The 21,190-nt window shown below is 44.4% G+C and overlaps 1 protein-coding gene across 1 annotated transcript in view; it reads right to left on the bottom strand.

Annotated features, from left to right (window-relative positions):
• Window positions 1-21,190, bottom strand: part of LOC144723968 (neurobeachin-like) — a 518,054-nt gene that overhangs the window by 226,780 nt on the left and 270,084 nt on the right. Inside the window, exon 11 of the mRNA XM_078602770.1 lies at window positions 2,982-3,090. Coding sequence (XP_078458896.1) covers window positions 2,982-3,090 — 109 coding nt within the window. The remainder of the gene's footprint in view (window positions 1-2,981; window positions 3,091-21,190) is intronic.

Below are 21,190 nucleotides of genomic sequence, written 5' to 3'. Positions count from 1 at the left end.
ATGAGAGAATGTACACAGTTATTAGTAATATAAAAAATAACCTCTTGTGTTTCACTGCTATTCGATGCCTCGCTAACCTGGACTACTTTAAAGTGATTTTTCTACGACCTATTTCATGTGAACTCCATAACACTACTGTCGAGCTCATGAAAATAACAACGCCATTTGAGAATGGTCTCATAAAAATCACTATCCAATTATGAATTAGAGACATTGCAATAGTTTCCAGTTCCGCAAGCCATATTTAATTTAAATACTTTATTTCGATTCATGTCATTATGTCCACATATTACTGTTAATCAACTTTTACCTCCAATTGTGGTCTCAGCTCACTCAATATCATTCTCAATATTCCAATTGTTTGGTGAGTGAGACTCGTATATTTCAGAATTTTACCAAAAAGGTTTCTTTATTATTTGTACATGGCAGCTTGGTTGACCTTTGCTAGACTCAACAGACCTCTATTACTTCCCTTGAATAAGGGCAGCGAGTATATACGTATTTATTTCATCCAGGGAAATAACCTTTGCCTTGAGCCCAGCATCTCAAAGATTCTGGCTCATTACATGAACACGAGCATTACCCAAAAAACCGCCAAAGCCTCCTCCTTTGAATACATATAGAAACTGAACGTTGGTTTGAATAATTATATATCTTTGGTTCTTGACGTAACTTTGATATAAAAATTGGATATAATTGCGGATGAGCCTACATTATACAGACAAGCATTGCGCGGGTGCTTCATCAATGCTATTGGCCCGGAGCCAGTGGTGGAGATTCATTATTCCTCGAGCCAGGGCGAGGCTGTCCATAAGACAACCGCTGCAGCCTTTCCACACAGGGTTTCGTCGTTTTATCAACTTCGGTTGGAAGATGGGCCACGTCAATTCCCGAATAAGATTTGAATTCACAACGATGAAATGATTGCGAGGCAAACGCTCTGATACAGCACCACCCAGGCGGGTAATAAAACGGCAAAAAAAATCAATATTGTTTTGTATCTCTGGCAGAAATTATGGAAGGAGAGATGTTTTCTCAGAAAGATTTCACATTGCTCATTACAAGACATGGCATGCATTGGAAGAACTAAAGGGATCATTAAAGGCACTGGTGCAGAGACATCCATGCGTCCAACTTGTACAGATGCCATCAGCTAATCAGCCCTTCGATTTGATAATTTGGGTAATCGTCCCAGTCACATGGCTACTTGCTTAAATCACACGTCTTCTTAAGGTAGCTATAGTGGCTCTTATATCAATCTGGCCAGTTGGTTGGAGCCCTCTATCCACAACCTAAAGTTTATGAGTTTAAATCCCAGTCAGGGTCGATTTGTCCATAATCCACCCAGAAGTGATACATGTAATACCAGGTCAGCACTGATTGACCGAAGGAGCTCTGTGGGCCCGCACAAAAGGAGGTCAGTACAACAACAGGAGCCTTCAATTAATGAAGTCTGGGGACAATTCCACTGGATGAACATGATGCCCTCACAGCATCCCCGGTGTTCACTTTGACTGGTGGAATAGGCACGGCTGGCACATTTTGTCTGTCCTAAATTTTAACCTAGAGTTCAACAAAAGCTGGCAATGCATTTTGACCTGATGTTCCATGATTTGTGCTTTAATGAGAAGCCTACAATGCTTGCTCATGCATTGTGTTCCATCGTAATTCTGCAGTTATTTTCATGGAATTGTCATGTTTTGTAAAAAAAAACATTACACAGAAGAGCCAAGCTAACCATCAAAATGTCGTTTTACAAAGAAAGAATTGTGGGCAATTTTTACAAACAATGTTTTGGGCCATAATACAAGCATGGACCACCACAAATATAATTTATCGAAGCATATACGTTCATGCAACGGCAAATCGGACGTCTCCTCTGTATGAATTATTGTTGCCACAGCACAGTATCATCGGAGGTGATATTGCAGAGGTTCATGGTTCAAATCCGGTAGGCAACTATAGTTATTACGGCGGGTATATTAACCATATCAAATCTGTCGTCTGGTCCAGATTTACCAAATTCGAAAAAAATATTCACAAAATTCTCAATTGGGATTCCATATGACAATCGTTGCCCCTTACTAGCAGACTCATGGCAGCTTGCATGAGTCTGGTTGCTCATTTTTTCAACTCAACCAAATGTGTCTCACAGGGCTTTCCAAAAGAAACCATCTTCTCGTAAGTAGAGATCTGGCCCAGACTGAAACATATTTTTTTTAATCTCATCAGCTTCCTACCTGCTGTGATGCACATTATTATTAATTATTATTAATTCTAGCTACCACTCTGATGCATCTGTCTTACTGCCATTGGCTGTAGAGAGCACGTGTCACCACCTCCCTCAAGAGTTCCACACCCCCCCCACCATCGCTACTATTTCACATTGATGCGCAGGCCCTGCTCACAATCCATCCTCATTAGCGGCAGGCTGCGATGACTGCCATGGAAACGTGTCACTAGTCCGCGCTCGCCATTACGTCAAGGGGCATTAAAGCAACCTGAAGATGACAAATCAAACCCCATTACTGTTGCATCTTAGCTTATTCCCAGGGTTGCTGATTTGCGATGTTATCAGCCAACACGTCCTACGGAGCTGCTCTTTGAGGAACTTCTGTGCGCAATAAAAACTGAGGCGGGCTCTTCCCGCAATTGTAAATTTTTGTTGTACGTTCACCCTATTCCTTCGCATAGCTAAGCTCCATTGAAATGACGTGGCCCCGTGTGGTGTACACAGAGGACTTTTGTAACCGGCTTTAGTACGCACGTGAAAATGTGCAATTTCCTCTACGACTAAAGGCCAATTTACCCATTTGAACGAGGAGGGGTACTGTTAACTTTTATTCGGTACATTTTCACCCATTCGTTCTGTTCACCCATTCGTTCTGTTCACGCATACGAACGTGAACGCGTGTTCACGCAGGCAGTTGTACGACACGTGCACGCACGTGTGTGAGCGCTCATGTGCGAAGCCACCACACCTTCTCAAGCAGGTATCCGATGACCAAGAAGCCTTTGCTGGCCAACATCTGTTCTTGCATGGCCACAGAGCTCTTGAGCAGGTCCAGCAGAAATGCCAGCAGGGTACCGCTACAGGACACACACAGAGCAAAACACAGCAACGCCATTATCATCACAAGCTTGCAATACAGACGCGTCTGTCAATAAACATGGTTTGCATTTAGCGTTCTGTAAATACACATGTACACAAAAACAACACATCTCCCGTTTATATAGAAATTTGCATTTGTTTAGGATATCTTGGTTCAGAACAGGGCCCAGGGGCTCAGTCTACGCTTATATGTCTATCCCACTGACTGATCCAACCCAGCACACCAAGTTACACACCTCTACATGGATCAATCTTGGAATCAGTTGTGATGCCAAAGGGTAATCGTTGATAGAGTGCACGTTGTCCGTGATGGTACTCACTGGATTCAACTTCAGGCCCAGTTTCGTGTAAAAAATGTTAAACATACACATAGAGCAAGACATGAAAATTAAATAGACACTCAACATAGTAAAGGCTAAGCTAATTCACGCCTACATTAAACTTAGTTATTCTCTCCGCTATCTAGCCCTGGCCATAGAGGGTAGAGAGGGCAGGGCTAAAGGAGATGGCGCCGCAGGACTCGTGATGAGTTTCCACGCGGATCCAGGTCGTGCCGCTGATCCTAGGACACTGGAAACTGGGCCTTTTTTGGGCCACCAAGCTCTGTGTTCCAATGTTTAAACTTACGAAGGCCAGCTCACACGTTGGGGGTGGTGTGGCCATAAAAAAAATACACATATGGCCACCTTTTATTTCCCGAGTCTTGATGTTGATTATACATCGTATCAGATACTCATATTGGGCTCTTACCATCAACAGTGGCATTGCGCACAATGTTCGAGAAATACGACGTGGATTTCTGTGGTCGTCGTGTGATGAGCAATGGGTAATTGCTCATTTAGAAACAAGCGTTTAGAGTATTTGCCTGCTATAAATTTACACTTTATAAGACACTTCGATGAGTTATTATTTGTGGCCTGGTCACTTCTGAAAAAGAGCTAGATAGCTCAGAGGACCATACCTGGTAAAATAACAAATAGTTCATAGTTTTCTCTTATATGAAATTCCAAATTCATGTGCGTGCACACCCACACACGAACAACACACATACTTTATCCCGAAAGTGAAAATTTCTTTCAATAGCGTTATGGGATGCTATTAGCAATAATGGCGGTATATAAAATGAAAATATTATTATTAACTGCAATTACAGTCACACAATGGGTTTGGTAGGCAGCTGTTGTCTTCATCAGCTGCGGTCAATAAGTATGGCACGTAAGTATTCAACAAAGACAAATCACGCCAGAAAGGGGGACACATTAGCCATTTCCATTGCCAATACGTCCATCCAGTCGTCAATAATAAGAATAATCACAGCAGAACGAGCTGTGCATTATCAACCCCGCAGCTGATAAAAGCATCTTTCCTCAAATTGCCAGGGGGGTGAGCAACTGTTCCCCCCACCATCCCTCTCCCCCCCCCCCCCCCAGTGGGGGGGTTGAAGCGGGCAGCTGGGGGCACGCGATCGCGCGTCTTAAATTTTGGTGTGCCGCTGGTCGCGGCGTTAAATCACGGCGCTCTTCGGAGGTAACCCGGGGGGGAAGCCTTCTCGTGGCCCCTCATTATTGCGCCGTTTGGAGTCCATCAATCGCCACTGGACGTCATGCAAATGGGTGCACGGCAGGAGCCGTCCTCGATGGGGCTAGACATGCAGGGCCGAGGGTGGAGGGGGCTCCTATCAAACAGTCAAAATCGAGGGGGGTCTGGGAGACTGAACCCCGGGGACGCAGAGCATCAGAGGTGATGAGCAGTCGTGCCACAATTACCACTGCCAAATAACGGAGCCGCTGCCAAACTCCACTGGACTCTTCGTTATTTATATCGAGGCGAAAGTCAAAAGTGTTCCACCGCCCAATCGAGAGCGGGGTTTGTTCTTCTCTACATTTGCAGCCATTAGTGGGTGGTATGAATTCTAGAATACTCTGAACAGGGGAAAATCACTCCAAAAAACCGCTGTTGACATGTGGTACTCTGTTCATCATACTCTGAGAGATGAAAAACTCAGCCAATCTAGGAGCAGCCAGTACCAGTTCAAGTACAGTGAGAGAAAAAAGTATTTGATCCCCTGCTGATTTTGAACATTTGCCCACTGACAAATAAATGATCAATCTATAATTTTAATGGTAAGTTTATTTTAACAGTGAGATACAGAATAACAACAACAAAATCCAGAAAAACGCATGTCAATTTTTTTTATAAATTGATTTGCATTTTAATGAGGGAAATAAGTATTTGACCTCCTCTCAATCAGAAAGATTTCTGGCTCCCAGGTGTCTTTTATACAGGTAACGAGCTGAGATTAGGAGCACACTCTTAAAGGGAGTGCTCCTAATCTCAGCGTGTTACCTGTATAAAAGACACCTGTTCACAGAAGCAATCAATCAATCAGATTCCAAACTCTCCACCATGGCCAAGACCAAAGAGCTCTCCAAGAATGTCAGGGACAAGATTTTAGACCTACACAAGGCTGGAATGGGCTACAAGACCATCGCCAAGCAGCTTGGTGAGTAGGTGACAACAGTTGGTGCGACTATTCGCAAATGGAAGAAACACAATAGAACTGTTAATCTCCCTCGGTCTAGGGCTCCATGCAAGATCTCACCTCGTGGAGTTGCAATGATCATGAGAACGGTGAGGAATCAGCCCAGAACTACACGGGAGGATCTTGTCAATGATCTCAAGGCAGCTGGGACCATAGTCACCAAGAAAACAATTGGTAACACACTACGCCGTGAAGGACTGAAATCCTGCAGCGCCCGCAAGGTCCCCCTGCTCAAGAAAGCACATATACATGTCCGTCTGAAGTTTGCCAATGAACATCTGAATGATTCAGAGGCCAACTGGGTGAAAGTGTTGTGGTCAGATGAGACCAAAATGGAGCTCTTTGGCATCAACTCAACTCGCCGTGTTTGGAGGAAGAGGAATGCTGCCTATGACCCCAAGAACACCATCCACATCGTCAAACATGGAGGTGAAAACATTATGCTTTGCGGGTGTTTTTCTGCTAAGGGGACAGGACAACTTCACCGCATCAAAGGGACGATGGACGGGGCCATGTACCGTCAAATCTTGGGTGAGAACCTCCTTCCCTCAGCCAGGGCATTGGAAATGGGTCGTGGATGGGTATTCCAGCATGACAATGCCCCAAAACACACGGCCAAGGCAATAAAGGAGTGGCTCAAGAAGAAGCACATTAAGGTCCTGGAGTGGCCTAGCCAGTCTCCAGACCTTAATCCCCATAGAAAATCTGTGGAGGGAGCTGAAGGTTCGAGTTGCCAAACGTCAGCCTCGAAACCTTAATGACTTGGAGAAGATCTGCAAAGAGGAATGGGACAAAATCCCTCCTGAGATGTGTGCAAACTTGGTGGCCAACTACAAGAAACGTCTGACCTCTGTGATTGCCAACAATGGTTTTGCCACCAAGTACTAAGTCATGTTTTGCAGAGGGGTCAAATACTTATTTCCCTTATTAAAATGCAATTCAATTTATAACATTTTTGACATGCGTTTTTCTGGATGTTGTTGTTGTTATTCTGTCTCTCACTGTTCAAATAAACCTACCATTCAAATTATAGACTGATCATTTCTTTGTCAGTGGGCAAACGTACAAAATCAGCAGGGGATCAAATACTTTTTTCCCTCACTGTATGCATTACTCCTGCTGGCCAGAAGCAGGAATCGAACTCAGGTCGCCTGGTTCGTCGTGCGGTTCGGGAAACACTCCGCCACCAATCCCACACACAAAAACAAAGATCCCCTGTAGATTCTAGATTTGAAGCTTTCGTGACTGCAAGGAATCATCTTCTTAGGTTTTTTCGGTAAAGTCACGTAGAAAGTAAAATAAAATAAAAACAAAAATCACGACGTTTCGGAGGCAACACAAGTCTCCGTCATCAGGTGGGACCGTCACAGCCAGATTAGCTGTATCAAGTGAGGCAATGATTCAAGATGTAATCCCTTAAAAGCGAGTTGAGGGGGGAGGGAGAGGGAGGGGGGAGCTCATCAGACTATGGTAGCCAATGAAAGGAACGTATCGGGAGGGAGGGGGGGCGAGGCCAAAAGGGTGGGCGATGGACGTGGAAGCGCTTGTGCGCAAGCGGCCAATTACTGCACACGCCAACACAATGGAGCGATTGTGCGCAAGCGGCCAGCCACTGCACCCGCCAACACAATGGGCAGAGAGGAGGAGGGGAGGTCTAATACACATGATAGACAAAAGAACGAAAATGATGATGGGTACAAACTTAGGGGGAGCTCATCAGACTATGGTAGCCAATGAATGGAACGTATCGGGAGGGAGGGGGGGGGGCGGGGGGGGGGCGAGGCCAAAAGGGTGGGCGACGGACGTGGAAGCGCTTGTGCGCAAGCGGCCAATTACTGCACACGCCAACACAATGGAGAGAGAGGGGGAGGGGGGGTCTGATACACATGATAGACAAAAGAACGAAAATGCCCATGTTTATACCAATGCTGGCTGAACAATGAAGAGAGTACTGTTAAAATAACTGGGGATGTTAACACTCAACCGTGATGATGGGTACAAACTTAGTAATCATTGTAATCATTAGAAAGATGTTATCAACCACGCAAAAAAGACTTAATCACAAATTTTTTGGACCATCTTATCTGACAGGCACTATTTTACTGTACTTTACCGAGTGTTAACATCCCCAGTTATTTTAACAGTACTCTCTTCATTGTTCAGCCAGCATTGGTATAAACATGGGCATTTTCGTTCTTTTGTCTATCATGTGTATCAGACCCCCCCCTCCCCCTCTCTCTCCATTGTGTTGGCGTGTGCAGTAATTGGCCACTTGCGCACAAGCGCTTCCACGTCCGTCGGCCACCCTTTTGGCCTCGCCCCCCCCCCGCCCCCCCCCTCCCTCCCGATACGTTCCATTCATTGGCTACCATAGTCTGATGAGCTCCCCCTAAGTTTGTACCCATCATCATTTTCGTTCTTTTGTCTATCATGTGTATTAGACCTCCCCTCCTCCTCTCTGCCCATTGTGTTGGCGGGTGCAGTGGCTGGCCGCTTGCGCACAATCGCTCCATTGTGTTGGCGTGTGCAGTAATTGGCCGCTTGCGCACAAGCGCTTCCACGTCCATCGCCCACCCTTTTGGCCTCGCCCCCCCTCCCTCCCGATACGTTCCTTTCATTGGCTACCATAGTCTGATGAGCTCCCCCCTCCCTCTCCCTCAACTCGCTTTTAAGGGATTACATCTTGAATCATTGCCTCACTTGATACAGCTAATCTGGCTGTGACGGTCCCACCTGATGACGGAGACTTGTGTTGCCTCCGAAACGTCGTGATTTTTGTTTTTATTTTATTTTACTTTCTACGTGACTTTACCGAAAAAACCTAAGAAGATGATCCCCCGTAGAGTGTTTAAGACTATTGGGGCAAGTGCTTTTAGCGGGCACCTATGAAGTACGCACCTGACCGACAGAGGGAGGGCCAAGAACTGGTTCAAATATTCCCCACTGTAATTGGTTGTGATCAGTAGTGTGCTAACCATGACATAACCGCTCCACATGTACAAGCACATATGCACAAGACGTGTGCACAGACACATACACCATACATGCAACATTGTTTACCGAATCCTGATGTGAAGTCAAATAAATAAAAACCTGCATCAAACAAACGGTGTGCGAGCGACAGAAACCCCAGAGAAAGGGACATCAGTAGGGCACCTCTACAATGCCACACTATCACAACACCAGCTGCAGGCGCCCTACCAATTACCACGTGTGCCGCTATTGGCTGGCAAATGGCTCACCCAACATGAAACATTAATTTTATTTATTCATTTATTTATTTATTTTAAATGCGACCTCCAAAAAAACTGCGAGCCGTAATTATACACAAATTTATTCCACGGAAGACACGTGACGACTAAAAATGTTGCGGGATTTTTGCCAAGCACTATTTAATTGGGCGACAGATTGCACCACGCATATGCAAAGCTACAACGACAATGCCTTGCTGGGCCAGTTAAATCGTTCAGAGGAAAAATGCCTTTCGTGAGCTTCTGTTAAGCTTGGGGGTGGGGGGATTGACTCTGGCAACATCTCCCAGGGGACCGATATAATGATTACCACTTTGTGGTCAAGTGAACGGTAGTCGTCCTATGGGGAAGACTCGTCTCTGCCATAGGACGGTGGAATTTCCACCAGTGGCTCAGGGCTGCATAAAATGAGACGAGCACCAACGCCTAAATGTTCACATCGACTATAAACATCAAAAGTGACGTTGACTACTCAGGACAATACAGCACACGAGGCATTTGTGTGGCCAATAACCCGTCCAGCCGTTGTCTATCAAGTGCGAACGTTGATAAATCTCAAGTGGCATTTACTTTCTACTGGAGGCTATGTTGACCAAGGTGATGTCCTGGTGGGTTCAAGTGTCAATTTCTACCAGTGTTGTTTCTTCAGAGTGATTGAACCCGGGTGACCATGCAGAGCGCTAACTGCCATGGAATGGGAACCTCATTTGCCAGTAAAAATATGATAATTGGTTCTTTACCCTTCTATCTGGCAACAAAACTGACACCTTTTTACAAGGAGTCATGTTTACATAGACCGCAATACCTGCAGTCATAATACAAACAAAAGAACATAACTCTGATAATGTGCACTGTCCTTAAAGTTGATTGATCCACACCCGAGACAGCTTTCCTTAGAGCCTAGTCTCATGGGTTGGATCAGATGACGCCAAAAGGCGCACAACTCAAAGACAATGCACCATCAGAGTATGAGAGCTCGGGGCAAGCATCTACACTATGGGAACCTCATTTGCCAGTAAAAATATGATAATTGGTTCTTTACCCTTCTATCTGGCAACAAAACTGACACCTTTTTACAAGGAGTCATGTTTACATAGACCGCAATACCTGCAGTCATAATACAAACAAAAGAACATAACTCTGATAATGTGCACTGTCCTTAAAGTTGATTGATCCACACCCGAGACAGCTTTCCTTAGAGCCTAGTCTCATATGGGTTGGATCAGATGACGCCAAAAGGCGCACAACTCAAAGACAATGCACCATCAGAGTATGAGAGCTCGGGGCAAGCATCTACACTATGGGAACCTCATTTGCCAGTAAAAATATGATAATTGGTTCTTTACCCTTCTATCTCCCATAGTGTAGATGCTTGCCCCGAGCTCTCATACTCTGATGGTGCATTGTCTTTGAGTTGTGCGCCTTTTGGCGTCATCTGATCCAACCCATATGAGACTAGGCTCTAAGGAAAGCTGTCTCGGGTGTGGATAAATCAACTTTAAGGACAGTGCACATTATCAGAGTTATGTTCTTTTGTTTGTATTATGACTGCAGGTATTGCGGTCTATGTAAACATGACTCCTTGTAAAAAGGTGTCAGTTTTGTTGCCAGATAGAAGGGTAAAGAACCAATTATCATATTTTTACTGGCAAATGAGGTTCCCATAGTGTAGATGCTTGCCCCGAGCTCTCATACTCTGATGGTGCATTGTCTTTGAGTTGTGCGCCTTTTGGCGTCATCTGATCCAACCCATATGAGACTAGGCTCTAAGGAAAGCTGTCTCGGGTGTGGATCAATCAACTTTAAGGACAGTGCACATTATCAGAGTTATGTTCTTTTGTTTGTATTATGACTGCAGGTATTGCGGTCTATGTAAACATGACTCCTTGTAAAAAGGTGTCAGTTTTGTTGCCAGATAGAAGGGTAAAGAACCAATTATCATATTTTTACTGGCAAATGAGGTTCCCATAGTGTAGATGCTTGCCCCGAGCTCTCATACTCTGATGGTGCATTGTCTTTGAGTTGTGCGCCTTTTGGCGTCATCTGATCCAACCCATATGAGACTAGGCTCTAAGGAAAGCTGTCTCGGGTGTGGATCAATCAACTTTAAGGACAGTGCACATTATCAGAGTTATGTTCTTTTGTTTGTATTATGACTGCAGGTATTGCGGTCTATGTAAACATGACTCCTTGTAAAAAGGTGTCAGTTTTGTTGCCAGATAGAAGGGTAAAGAACCAATTGCCATGGAATGATTTTGCTTTGAATTATACCACACAACAGCACTCGTAATAATTATCATTTAAGTTTATAAAGCGCACTTAAACGATCGTTCTCAGGGTGCTATGCATGGAAAAGCGGAAATACTTTAACATCAACCAAGGAAAGAAGAAGTGAGAAAGACGATTAAAAATATCTTAGAGAAAGCCATTTAAAACAGATACGTTTTCTACAACCCGTGAAAACTAACCACTGCTAATCTAGTGTCCAATACAAAAATAATGCATGCAAGTCTAAAAGAAAACTCGTAATGCTTCAATACTGCATTTTAAATGTGTAATCTGGCCAGATAAAGTTCAAGTCACAGATGGAAATTTGCAAGTTCAAATCTGGATCAGGGATTGATGCAGCTCATCATCATTCCATGGTCAATGATATACGGCTAAAGGATAAACTTCATAGGTATGTGGAATTCCACCACTGCCTCAGAGCGACCAATGGAATGGCTCCCTGCTCATTTGACTACAGCATTTTTCGGTTTATTGTGCCTGATACACACCTATGAAACGATACGCGTAACATCTGCTGTGCCCTGATTTACTGCAGACTTAAGTATTTCTGTATATATATAAATAACAGCGATGCCGTTCATGTTAAAATATGCACAAAGTTCAGTGTATATTCCCAGCATGTATATTGTCAAAATAAATAAATAAATAGACAAATACACATACAGACAAATACGCAGAGACCCTTGCAGCCTGCAGGCAAGTCCTCTTAACGTGGGCCTCTGAACTTTCCCATGGTTGCCGAATGTACCAGAGGGTGACAATGGTGTTAACTTGAATATTATGCCCTGCAGCTCCCTTGCATTTGTCTGTACGTCCGATTGTATCTTGGTGATGTGTGTGCCCTCCTCCCACAAGCCCATTTGGCTGTGACCCCGTCAGGGGCGGTTTCTTCATTAGGGCGATTGGGCGACGCACCACCAATGTCATTCAACCACAGAGTCACGCTAGCCGTCACTGTCAGCCTCTGGATATAGTCCAATCAGCGTCATGTCACGTTCTGTGGAGTACCGCCTCTTTTTGGGCGATTTCACTACGGCTGAGAATCGCCCCGAGTGGCCCCATAGACTTACATTCAAAGATGTTTTTTTTCGAACGGGGGCGCTGCAATGCATTCTCTATGGCTTCCGGGAGGGCATGCACTAACGTGCTTACGTCATCATACGTGCTAACGTCATCATACGTAAGCACGTTTCATCAACAATATAATTTATCGCCACCTAGTGGAATCTTTAATAAAAAAAACTTAAGTGGTTTGTTTTAATAGTGAGTATATAAACAAACAAGATGTATTGTAAGAGTCACTTTATTTTTCATTAATATTAAAGAAGTGAAGTTGCCTTTACATGCTTGAGCTGTTAATTTATTCATTGCATGGGTGGACCTTATCAATCATCCAGACATTTGCCCCCCCTGAGAGATTTTGCAGGAGCCGCCACTGGACCCCGTTAATGTATTTTAACATCATGAGGTGCAACGCTTGTGGGGTTTAAACGTGTGGTCTATTTAAGCTTGCGCCCATTTAAAATTTTTTTTGTAACTTTGAAACCTTCAATCCCACCTCCCCCTCTGGGTGCCATGTTAGAGTGACGGTATTTAAAAAGCGTGACCTGTTTTTGGTAATGCGTGAAGTCATTAGAGTCCTCTGTAGGCGGGTGTAGTCGTAACAGACGTCGTCTGCAGATTTATTTTGTTCATATTCGAAAAAGCTTCATTGATCACAATCAGAATTGAGACTTGCAAAGGCCTGTAATTGCATTAGCTGAATGAAATGGACTACCGTAAATTGAAGTCTGCAAGTGTGCAGGTGCTATCGGTGGTTTGTTACATCACAGGGCTGTGAGAGATGGCGATGGCTTCGGGAGGCTTTATCAAGCAATGGTTTCATCATGGCCATCCAAGAAAGGCGGTGACGCGTCACGTGGTGCTTTCAGATGCGCTTATTCAGCCACCTGGAACGCTCTTCCTTCCGATATTAGGAAGTTACTTGAGCTGTGCACTTTCAAATTTAGATTGGGAAGCAAATTTCTTTAGAGCTGCGTTTTGTTTTCAGTTTGTTGTCCTTCCCCTGCACCTCCGATTATCATGGTTGGCTACGTATGGTGCAAAAGAAGTTCAACATACGTACATTTCACGAGCAAAACGTCTGGTCCAGCACGAACCACATTGAAAAGGAAGGGTTCCAGCACAAATGCATTATTCAAGAAAGCAGCCCCCTCCATGTGAAGTGATGCATCTCAGACTGTCAAACTGATATAGCATTGAGCAGACCCATTTTTGTGAAAGTGCCTTTTACACAGGGAGTGGCTGGATGCATGGATGGATAGCTGGATGGCTGGGATGGGTTGCCTTCTTTTACGGTCCACCAACCAATGAAAAGTCCTCGAAAACTGGAAATAGCATCATGCAGACCAGGTGCAGCTCGACAGATACACCTGGCAAGAGGCTGAAGTCACGGCAAAGGCACAGCTGGGCTGTTGCAATCCAGTAACAAGGACAGCAGCACAGCCTCCAGCCACTGCACATGCATAAACACCGGGATATTATGAATGAGACTTCATGCACGGTGGGGATTGTGTGTTCCACATGACATTAATGCACACCGACAGGAGTTTTGCCATACAGTTAAGGGGTTCTGAGAAATGAGCTTGCAGAGCCGGTAGTACTTCAATAACCTTAAATAGTAGCATGATTCAATGCATCATAAACCGATGCATCAAGCAAAGTCTATAACTGTCCTATATATAATAACCATCAGCATCAGGTGCAGACAGAGGTAACTGCTCACACACATATACAATATTTATATAGTACATGCAAGATAGTGGAGTGGAGTGACTGCCATGTGTTTTACGACCATGCCATGTGTGGGGAAACGGAGTCAAGGTATAGACAGTAGTATTTACATTCACAGCGGCCAAAACAACATCTGGTTATGCTGCACATGAAGCCAGCAGAGCGTAGATTTTAATTTAAAGACACCTGGCATTCTATTCCAGTGTAAACGCAACAGCCGGGCAATGTGCACTCATGTTTACACACGGTGCAACGTGTGCAATTACGAAAGCGCTCGGCAAATGTCGGATAACTTTAACATTAAAAAACGATGACAGAAACCTTGGTCCTCAATTCTATCCGTTTTAAAATAACGAATCTAAGTTGGTACCCCATATTTACTATTGTAATAATCAAAAAGGTGAAACATATCTAAATCACAAATATAAAACCAATCAACTCAAACTGCCCCTCTACACATGTGTGGTGCACATTCCACATTAATGTGGTGGGGCCCAGTCCTGCCATAATATGTTTATTGTTGACTTCCCACAAAGCACTACTCATAATATCGAACCTGCAGGAAAAGTAGGCTTGCAATTATTTTGTTGAGGTGAGTGCTCTAACCACAGTCATGTAATTTGTAAATTCTGCAGTTTTGATGTATTGGTTGCCTATGGAGTAGCACAATGTTCTTTATTGCAAGGCCCGCGGGGGACCACTGGTGGGCCCTGGTGGCCTTTAGTGCCGCCCGCGATGTGCGGCCACCGACAATACACAACGTGTGAAAACACCCCCCCCCCCCCCCATCATCATCATCGTGCTGTCAAACCCCAATGGTTTCAAATGTGTAGCAGCCCTTACACTGATGATGCCTTATCGGCGAAGGTAAGTAGCGAGTCTTTCAGATTTCATTGTCAACGCCGTCGTTCAGGAGCAACTTGAACCAGAGCAAACGTCGCCAGAGCGTTGAGGCCCTGCGTCTAGGTCATGCGCCGATGCACGAAGTACTTACAATCATGATTTATGTGACTTTAACTTGCCATTAACGATGGTATAATGAGATCTGCTAGTCAGACCCAAGTATCGTCTATTTAATTTCATTCAATCTGTCATTTTCGTTTTATTCCCGTTGAAAGCCGATTACTTTAATTTCACGACATAACACCGTGAGAAAGCATACATACAAGTGGGCTAACATCTGTGACGAGGCTTCAAGACAAATAGTCAATATGCAATCGTACATCCGTGGTGACAGAGTTATCAGTGTAATTGCCTCGTGAATGGAACCCAGCAACAACATTGACATTCAACGCCGGTGGTGGCTTTGCACGTGGCCTGTAATCCAGCACTATGGAGGTAACGAGGAGTTCGTGGATCACACGAACCTTGCGAAACTCCCATCCCGTTGGTGTCAAGGTACCATATCCTGAATCGCCAGGATCGCCAGGGGAAGGCAATACGGAAAAGAGTGGACTCGTACAGTATTTGATTACGTGCAAATGCATCTACGCATTGCAATCGTTGAAGTATTTTATTTGCACGGCATTGTGCATCGACTGTGTGTGATCTTACGAACCGGACAATGACAAAATTAGCACACTAGGAGCCACGGTTTAATTATATATATGTAAGCAACTTCGATTCTATGCGGAGCATTTATAAGAAAAGTTATGGTTTTAATAGCCTTGCTGTGCAGATTATAAGAGAAAGACATCACATGCTGACAACATAATTGTCCACCTGAAAATAAAGACCGCTAATGCACGTGCATTTTAAGAGAGAAACAATGTTTTTTAGATCCAAGATTAAACAGTAGGTGTGCTATCCACATAAAATGGTGGCAAATTATGCATTGGTAAGCTATCGCAACGTATTGTTCAATTGCAAAGTCCCCTAATCTTGCACCGCACTAGATAAAATTAATGTAGACCTTGCCATCTCACTTCATTCTTTCTGCTATAAATCCCACAGATTTTTTTTTTACAGTTGACACAGACTCCCAACAATGACTACCCCCTTGGTCTCCGACCGCTGGGTGTCAATGCTACTTCAATGCCTGTCTCATTAACTGCTCCCCCCCCCCTCCATCCTGTGCAGTGTCATAAGCAATGCAACCTAGTCTTCAATATTCCTCTCCTTCCACAGTCTAATTTGAACTTCCAACTTGCTTGGCAAAATTCCTCGCTCTCTGCATACACCGATTCAAAGCAGAGGGGTCTCATACATATCTCTCATAAACGAGTGAGCGAATGTTACATTCATAACACATTCCTGCGGAGGGAGCTGGTAGGAACTTTGGGTTGCTCGGTCAATGGCCAGGGTCAACGGCGGCGTGGTGTATTCCGCAAATATGCCCGACTGTGAGGCCGGGCACAAGCCGGCGTGAGTAGGTTAAACGTTGAGTTTTATAAGGGCACCACGGGGTGACCAGCCCCTCCCCACCCAGCCCCACCCCTCCCACCCCCCACCCAGCCCCACCCTTCCCACCCAGCACCTCCCCACCCTCCCCACCCAGTTCCTCCCCACCCTCCCCTCCCCACCCAGCCCATCCTCCCCACCAAGCCCCTCCCCACCCAGCACCTCCCTGCATGATGGACGGACGGACACAATAATCCCCTGTGGGCTGGTGTAACCAGGAGGTTCTTACCAGTATAATTTCCTGATTGACGTTTAAGGTTAAGTACATTCACGTTAATGCAAGCACAGCAAATTTGTTTGACCATACATTTTTCCCAAAAATGTCACATCCAGGGTTTTCACAGGCGTTTTCCTCTGGCATGTGCAAACTGGCTGTTGTTTATACCAGACATTGCAAACCAGCTGCCGATGCCGTATCGACAACGTAAGCGCCAAGCAAACACGATGACATGTTGGCCTCATTGCTGGCCCTGGAAAGGGGAAAGAAAATAATCCAACGATTTAATCATTCCATTTCTCATTGAGGTACTTTTTGCAACAATACCTCCCTAACTATACAAAATCAACACACCTTTCATTGTTGGAATTCAGCAGAGGGAATGTTTCACATGGGAAATAATCACAACAAATGATGAAAGTTTTGATATAGTGCAAATTGACATTTCTGTTCAGCTTTATAGGATTTTGTCACATCCAATGTAATACGTATACGACTAGACAGCCTGCAATTGATTTTGTTATGAAAGGAGTTACTGCAATGGTGTGACAATTGCCGTGAGGGATAAAAGGAAGTCGTTGGTTACCACGGAATTTCTTGTTACAGCCGTAACTTTTCTTTCTTATTGAAAAGAAACAACATTTGCGCTGCTTTTCTAAAATAAAATAAATCAATCCTTTACTTTATTAAAAGTTTCCAAAACAAAGGCCGAGACCAATTGTAAACCTAATCAGCACTGGGGAGACTGACTCTGGAAATTCAAAGATTGCTCGATAGGTCAAGTGGGAAGACAAAACAATGGTCACGGGATTCCAGAAGGAGTGTGACAGCGCGCGGAAGGTGAATAAAAGTGCTCTGTGCCACAGGTTGCCAAGGAACCAGAGCACAGAAGAGGCACGTGGAAACGAGACGTTGGCGTTTGAACGGAGGCACAAATGAAACGGAATCATCAAAATAAGGACAGGATATTTATGTGATGCTCTCCAGATGTTTTAGTATGGACGGCAACAATCTACTGCCCACAAGTGGGGGTGGTGCTGTCTCCTCCACCCTGGGGCAGGTACACCGCATACACGCGTTGTGCTGTGAGACCACGCGGAGATGGGATTCACGAAAAGGGCTGTTGTCGTTTATTCAACACTGTTAAACTCAACGTTCTAACTCACACCAGAGGTCGGTGTTCTCTATCCGAGTCCTCACCCTGAACTCTCAACACAGTGCCTGGTCCTGCCTTCGGCTATCCTTTAGGGCTCTTTCACTCGTCTGCCCAGAACGGGGGGCTCTTCTGACACCGTCCGGCGACGAGGAGAGAGAAACCCTCTCCCAGCCGATCCCAACCAAATACTCCGGACCCTACTCTCTCTCTCCTTCCAGCCGATCCTTTCCCTGGCTCCCCACGACGACCCCGCTTTTGTGACGGGGTCCCGCTCAAGTAACCCCCTTACAGCACCCGTGACGTGACGCCATCCTCGGCTGTCAACTCGCCCGCACCTCCCTCTGTTCGCCCCTTCATGGTTGCTCACACGAATCCTCGACACAGGGACCGTGTTAGGAGCTGCTGCCAACTAAAGCTGCTGTGTCACACAGATAAAGATTCTACCCCCTCCACGTGCAAACTATAAACTATATAAAACATTGTTATGTTACCAGGTAAGGCCCACTGAGCCATTTTTTTCATATGCAACCTGGCCACGAATGATAACCCAATGAAGCGGCTGATCTCGTGTGGACGTTGATAGCAGCCAAATACTCGTCCGCGCATGTTTCTGAAAGTGGAGGGAAACACCTAGAGGCCAATTTCTGGCAATTGGCCTCTATTGCAATCGCCTTTCAGGCTCGCGTTGCGATAAGTTTGTAGAGTGTCGGAAATGTAGAAGTTGTGCTCGACAGCACCACCAATATTTTCACTGCGCTCGAGATTCCTGATAAACAATTCATCGCAAAGTAGCGATTGTTTCTCATTCTCTCTTGCTTAACAATAATGGCATCATGTGGATACTAATTGTGCTGTACACACGCTATATACATCCATGTGTTTACAAATAATACCCTGCTTAAGCTTGTCCACATGTGTGCTGGTTTGTGTCCGTCTGGTTAGCACAATGCCCTACGAAACCAGTGATCTGAATTCAATACACAGCTTCAGCTAACATTAGTGGCAAGTGCCATAAGAATCTGTGCAGGGCCCCCTCTAGGTCAACTGAGCCCTAAATGAGTGCATACCTGGTTGCATGTGTCAAGATCAGCTCTGGGGAGACGGGCCGGTTGTTACTCTGACCATAGCAACCCTTGGTCCACCGCTATTGGGCAAAATAGGTGCTCGTTAAAAAACAGCAAACGCCAAAATAGACTCTATGGGTGTTATGGGGGAACGTTGTGTATATGTTACAGGAACAAAGATGAATATTGTGTGCATGTATGCGTGTGTATAAGTGTCAATGACAAAAGAGAACAAAGATGCATTCATAATATCATGACGCAGGTGACTTTTTTTAAAGGGTAGAACTACAATGTTTAAAAGTTTTTTGAAAGAATGCCACCCTTGGCTTTAATTATGCATTATTGAGCCATGGACAGGAAATATAAATAAGGGAACCATGGTCAAGGGCATACATACAATGAAGCATCTAAATGTGTGAAATGGGTCAAATTCATTTCACCACCTGACATTTTAATCGCTGTCAGTTGCCAAAAAGAGCAAAGCCTGAGATTTTTTGGTGGAAACGTGTGAATGCAATTTTACCCCTCTCCCATCTAAGCAAATCACATGCACCCCCTCCCCCCCAGTGATGATGAAAATTCCACTCCATATATTGCACTTGCATCTCAACCATCAACTTCGTGATGATCAAACCCTCGCTCCTATGCCCTTTTCCATCCAATGCTAAGTCACAGCCTGAGCAATTTGGCTTCTGTTGTTATTTGTATCGCTGCAAATTTTAATTTTGCTTCCAGAGTAACATGACCATATACTTTAATATTGAACGCAAAAAAAGTATGATAATAAAATAAGCAAACTTGTATTCATGTCTCTCTCTTTCTCTGTGCATAAAAGAGAAAAAAATGTATGCCATCAGCTGATTCACCTTCTGAATAAAAGTTTTCTTTTTTTTATCTTATCCTCCAAAATACTCCACAGACAGTGCATTATTTTCTTGATGCAAATCTGTATCACCCACGCGAGACCAATGTGAAGTCTACACAGTCACAAATTATTATTGTTATTACACGATATGAAAATGTGTTTCAATTCACATTTAAGAGCTCCTACAGATCGACTGTCCTCCACAATGGCAATATTGCATTTCCATTGCTAGATCAGGGCCATCAATGAAGGGCACTTTCACTTGGGCTGTGTTGCCACATTCTGCGACACTTAAAAAAACACCACAAGCTATTGGAGCTAATAGACTCGTATTCACAACGTTCCTGGAGACGGCGCTAACGCTTGACACGAATGGGATTCGACAACAGAGTTAATCTAAAACGGTTCCAATGCCTCGATGCCAAGTTACTCTTTCACAATAATAACAAGAGTGATACCAACTTGACAGGTATTGAACAATTATCAGTGCAGTTACGTGTGTTGTTATATTCATAGAGCTATACTGTCAATGTGAAGAATCCAGCTGCCTGCCTATATTGTCTGTTAGTATTATTTTAATGGTATTGTCGAGAGGCATATAGCAAAGTCTACCAATCCGAAAGTCATTTCCTCTTATAGGGGAATTCGACCTCTTCTTACATTGCGGCCCAATTACTTTATCTTTGCACAACAACAATCAACCTCGTATCACCATCAGTCATGAACACACACACACTCATGCACTGATTTGATCACTCCATCTCAGCGGCGAACACTCTACGAGACGCATTCCCTCCTTGGGCTGGAATTCTGACGTGAGCCGTGACCACTCACCATTGTCCCTTAGAGAAGATGTGTTCGGCCCAAAACCACATATTTTTTCTCAGTGCTTCGTAAATGGATGAAATGGTAGATCGAGAATGTTTGTCCGACTTTCAACTGCATTCATCGAAATGAATGCCCGGTGCTTTGAAAGTGGAAGGTAAGCAAACAGCCGAAACTTCAATGTCTTAGTCAGAATGATTCCTACACGTATGTATATTGAGCTTCTTTCACACCGTACGTAGCCAACTGTACGAATCGGAGGTGCAGGGGTACGACAACACACTTCGCGTAAAAAGCAGTTTTGTTTAGCGATTGCGACTACATATGTCCTATTACGGGAGCAGGTCCATCCATACATTGACCAATATAATCCAGCCAGTTCCGAAAAGGATTATGAACTATGCTAAAATGAATTCCCTCAAACATGCATGCATGTATGTATAATTGTCAATCAATGGTATTAATTACATTAAACTTATCGTTTAAAAAAAAAAAGTGACCCCGACTGGTGTAAACTGGCCTGACATTAAGTATAAATTATCGGTGTTGAGTCGCTGCAATTTTCCCGATTAGACTGAGGGAATGAGTGCTCTTTATAAATAAATGAAAGCACTGCGGCTCTTGTATCAGGACACAATCAGTCCCCACTTAAAAGTTCATCCGAATTCATAAATCA

Source organism: Lampetra planeri, chromosome 19, assembly GCF_965212315.1.
Source record: "Lampetra planeri chromosome 19, kcLamPlan1.2.h2, whole genome shotgun sequence".
Classification (NCBI taxonomy): Eukaryota; Metazoa; Chordata; class Hyperoartia; order Petromyzontiformes; family Petromyzontidae; genus Lampetra; species Lampetra planeri.
The sequence above is the reverse complement of the archived record's forward strand: the minus strand, read 5'-3'. Positions and strand labels throughout refer to the sequence as shown.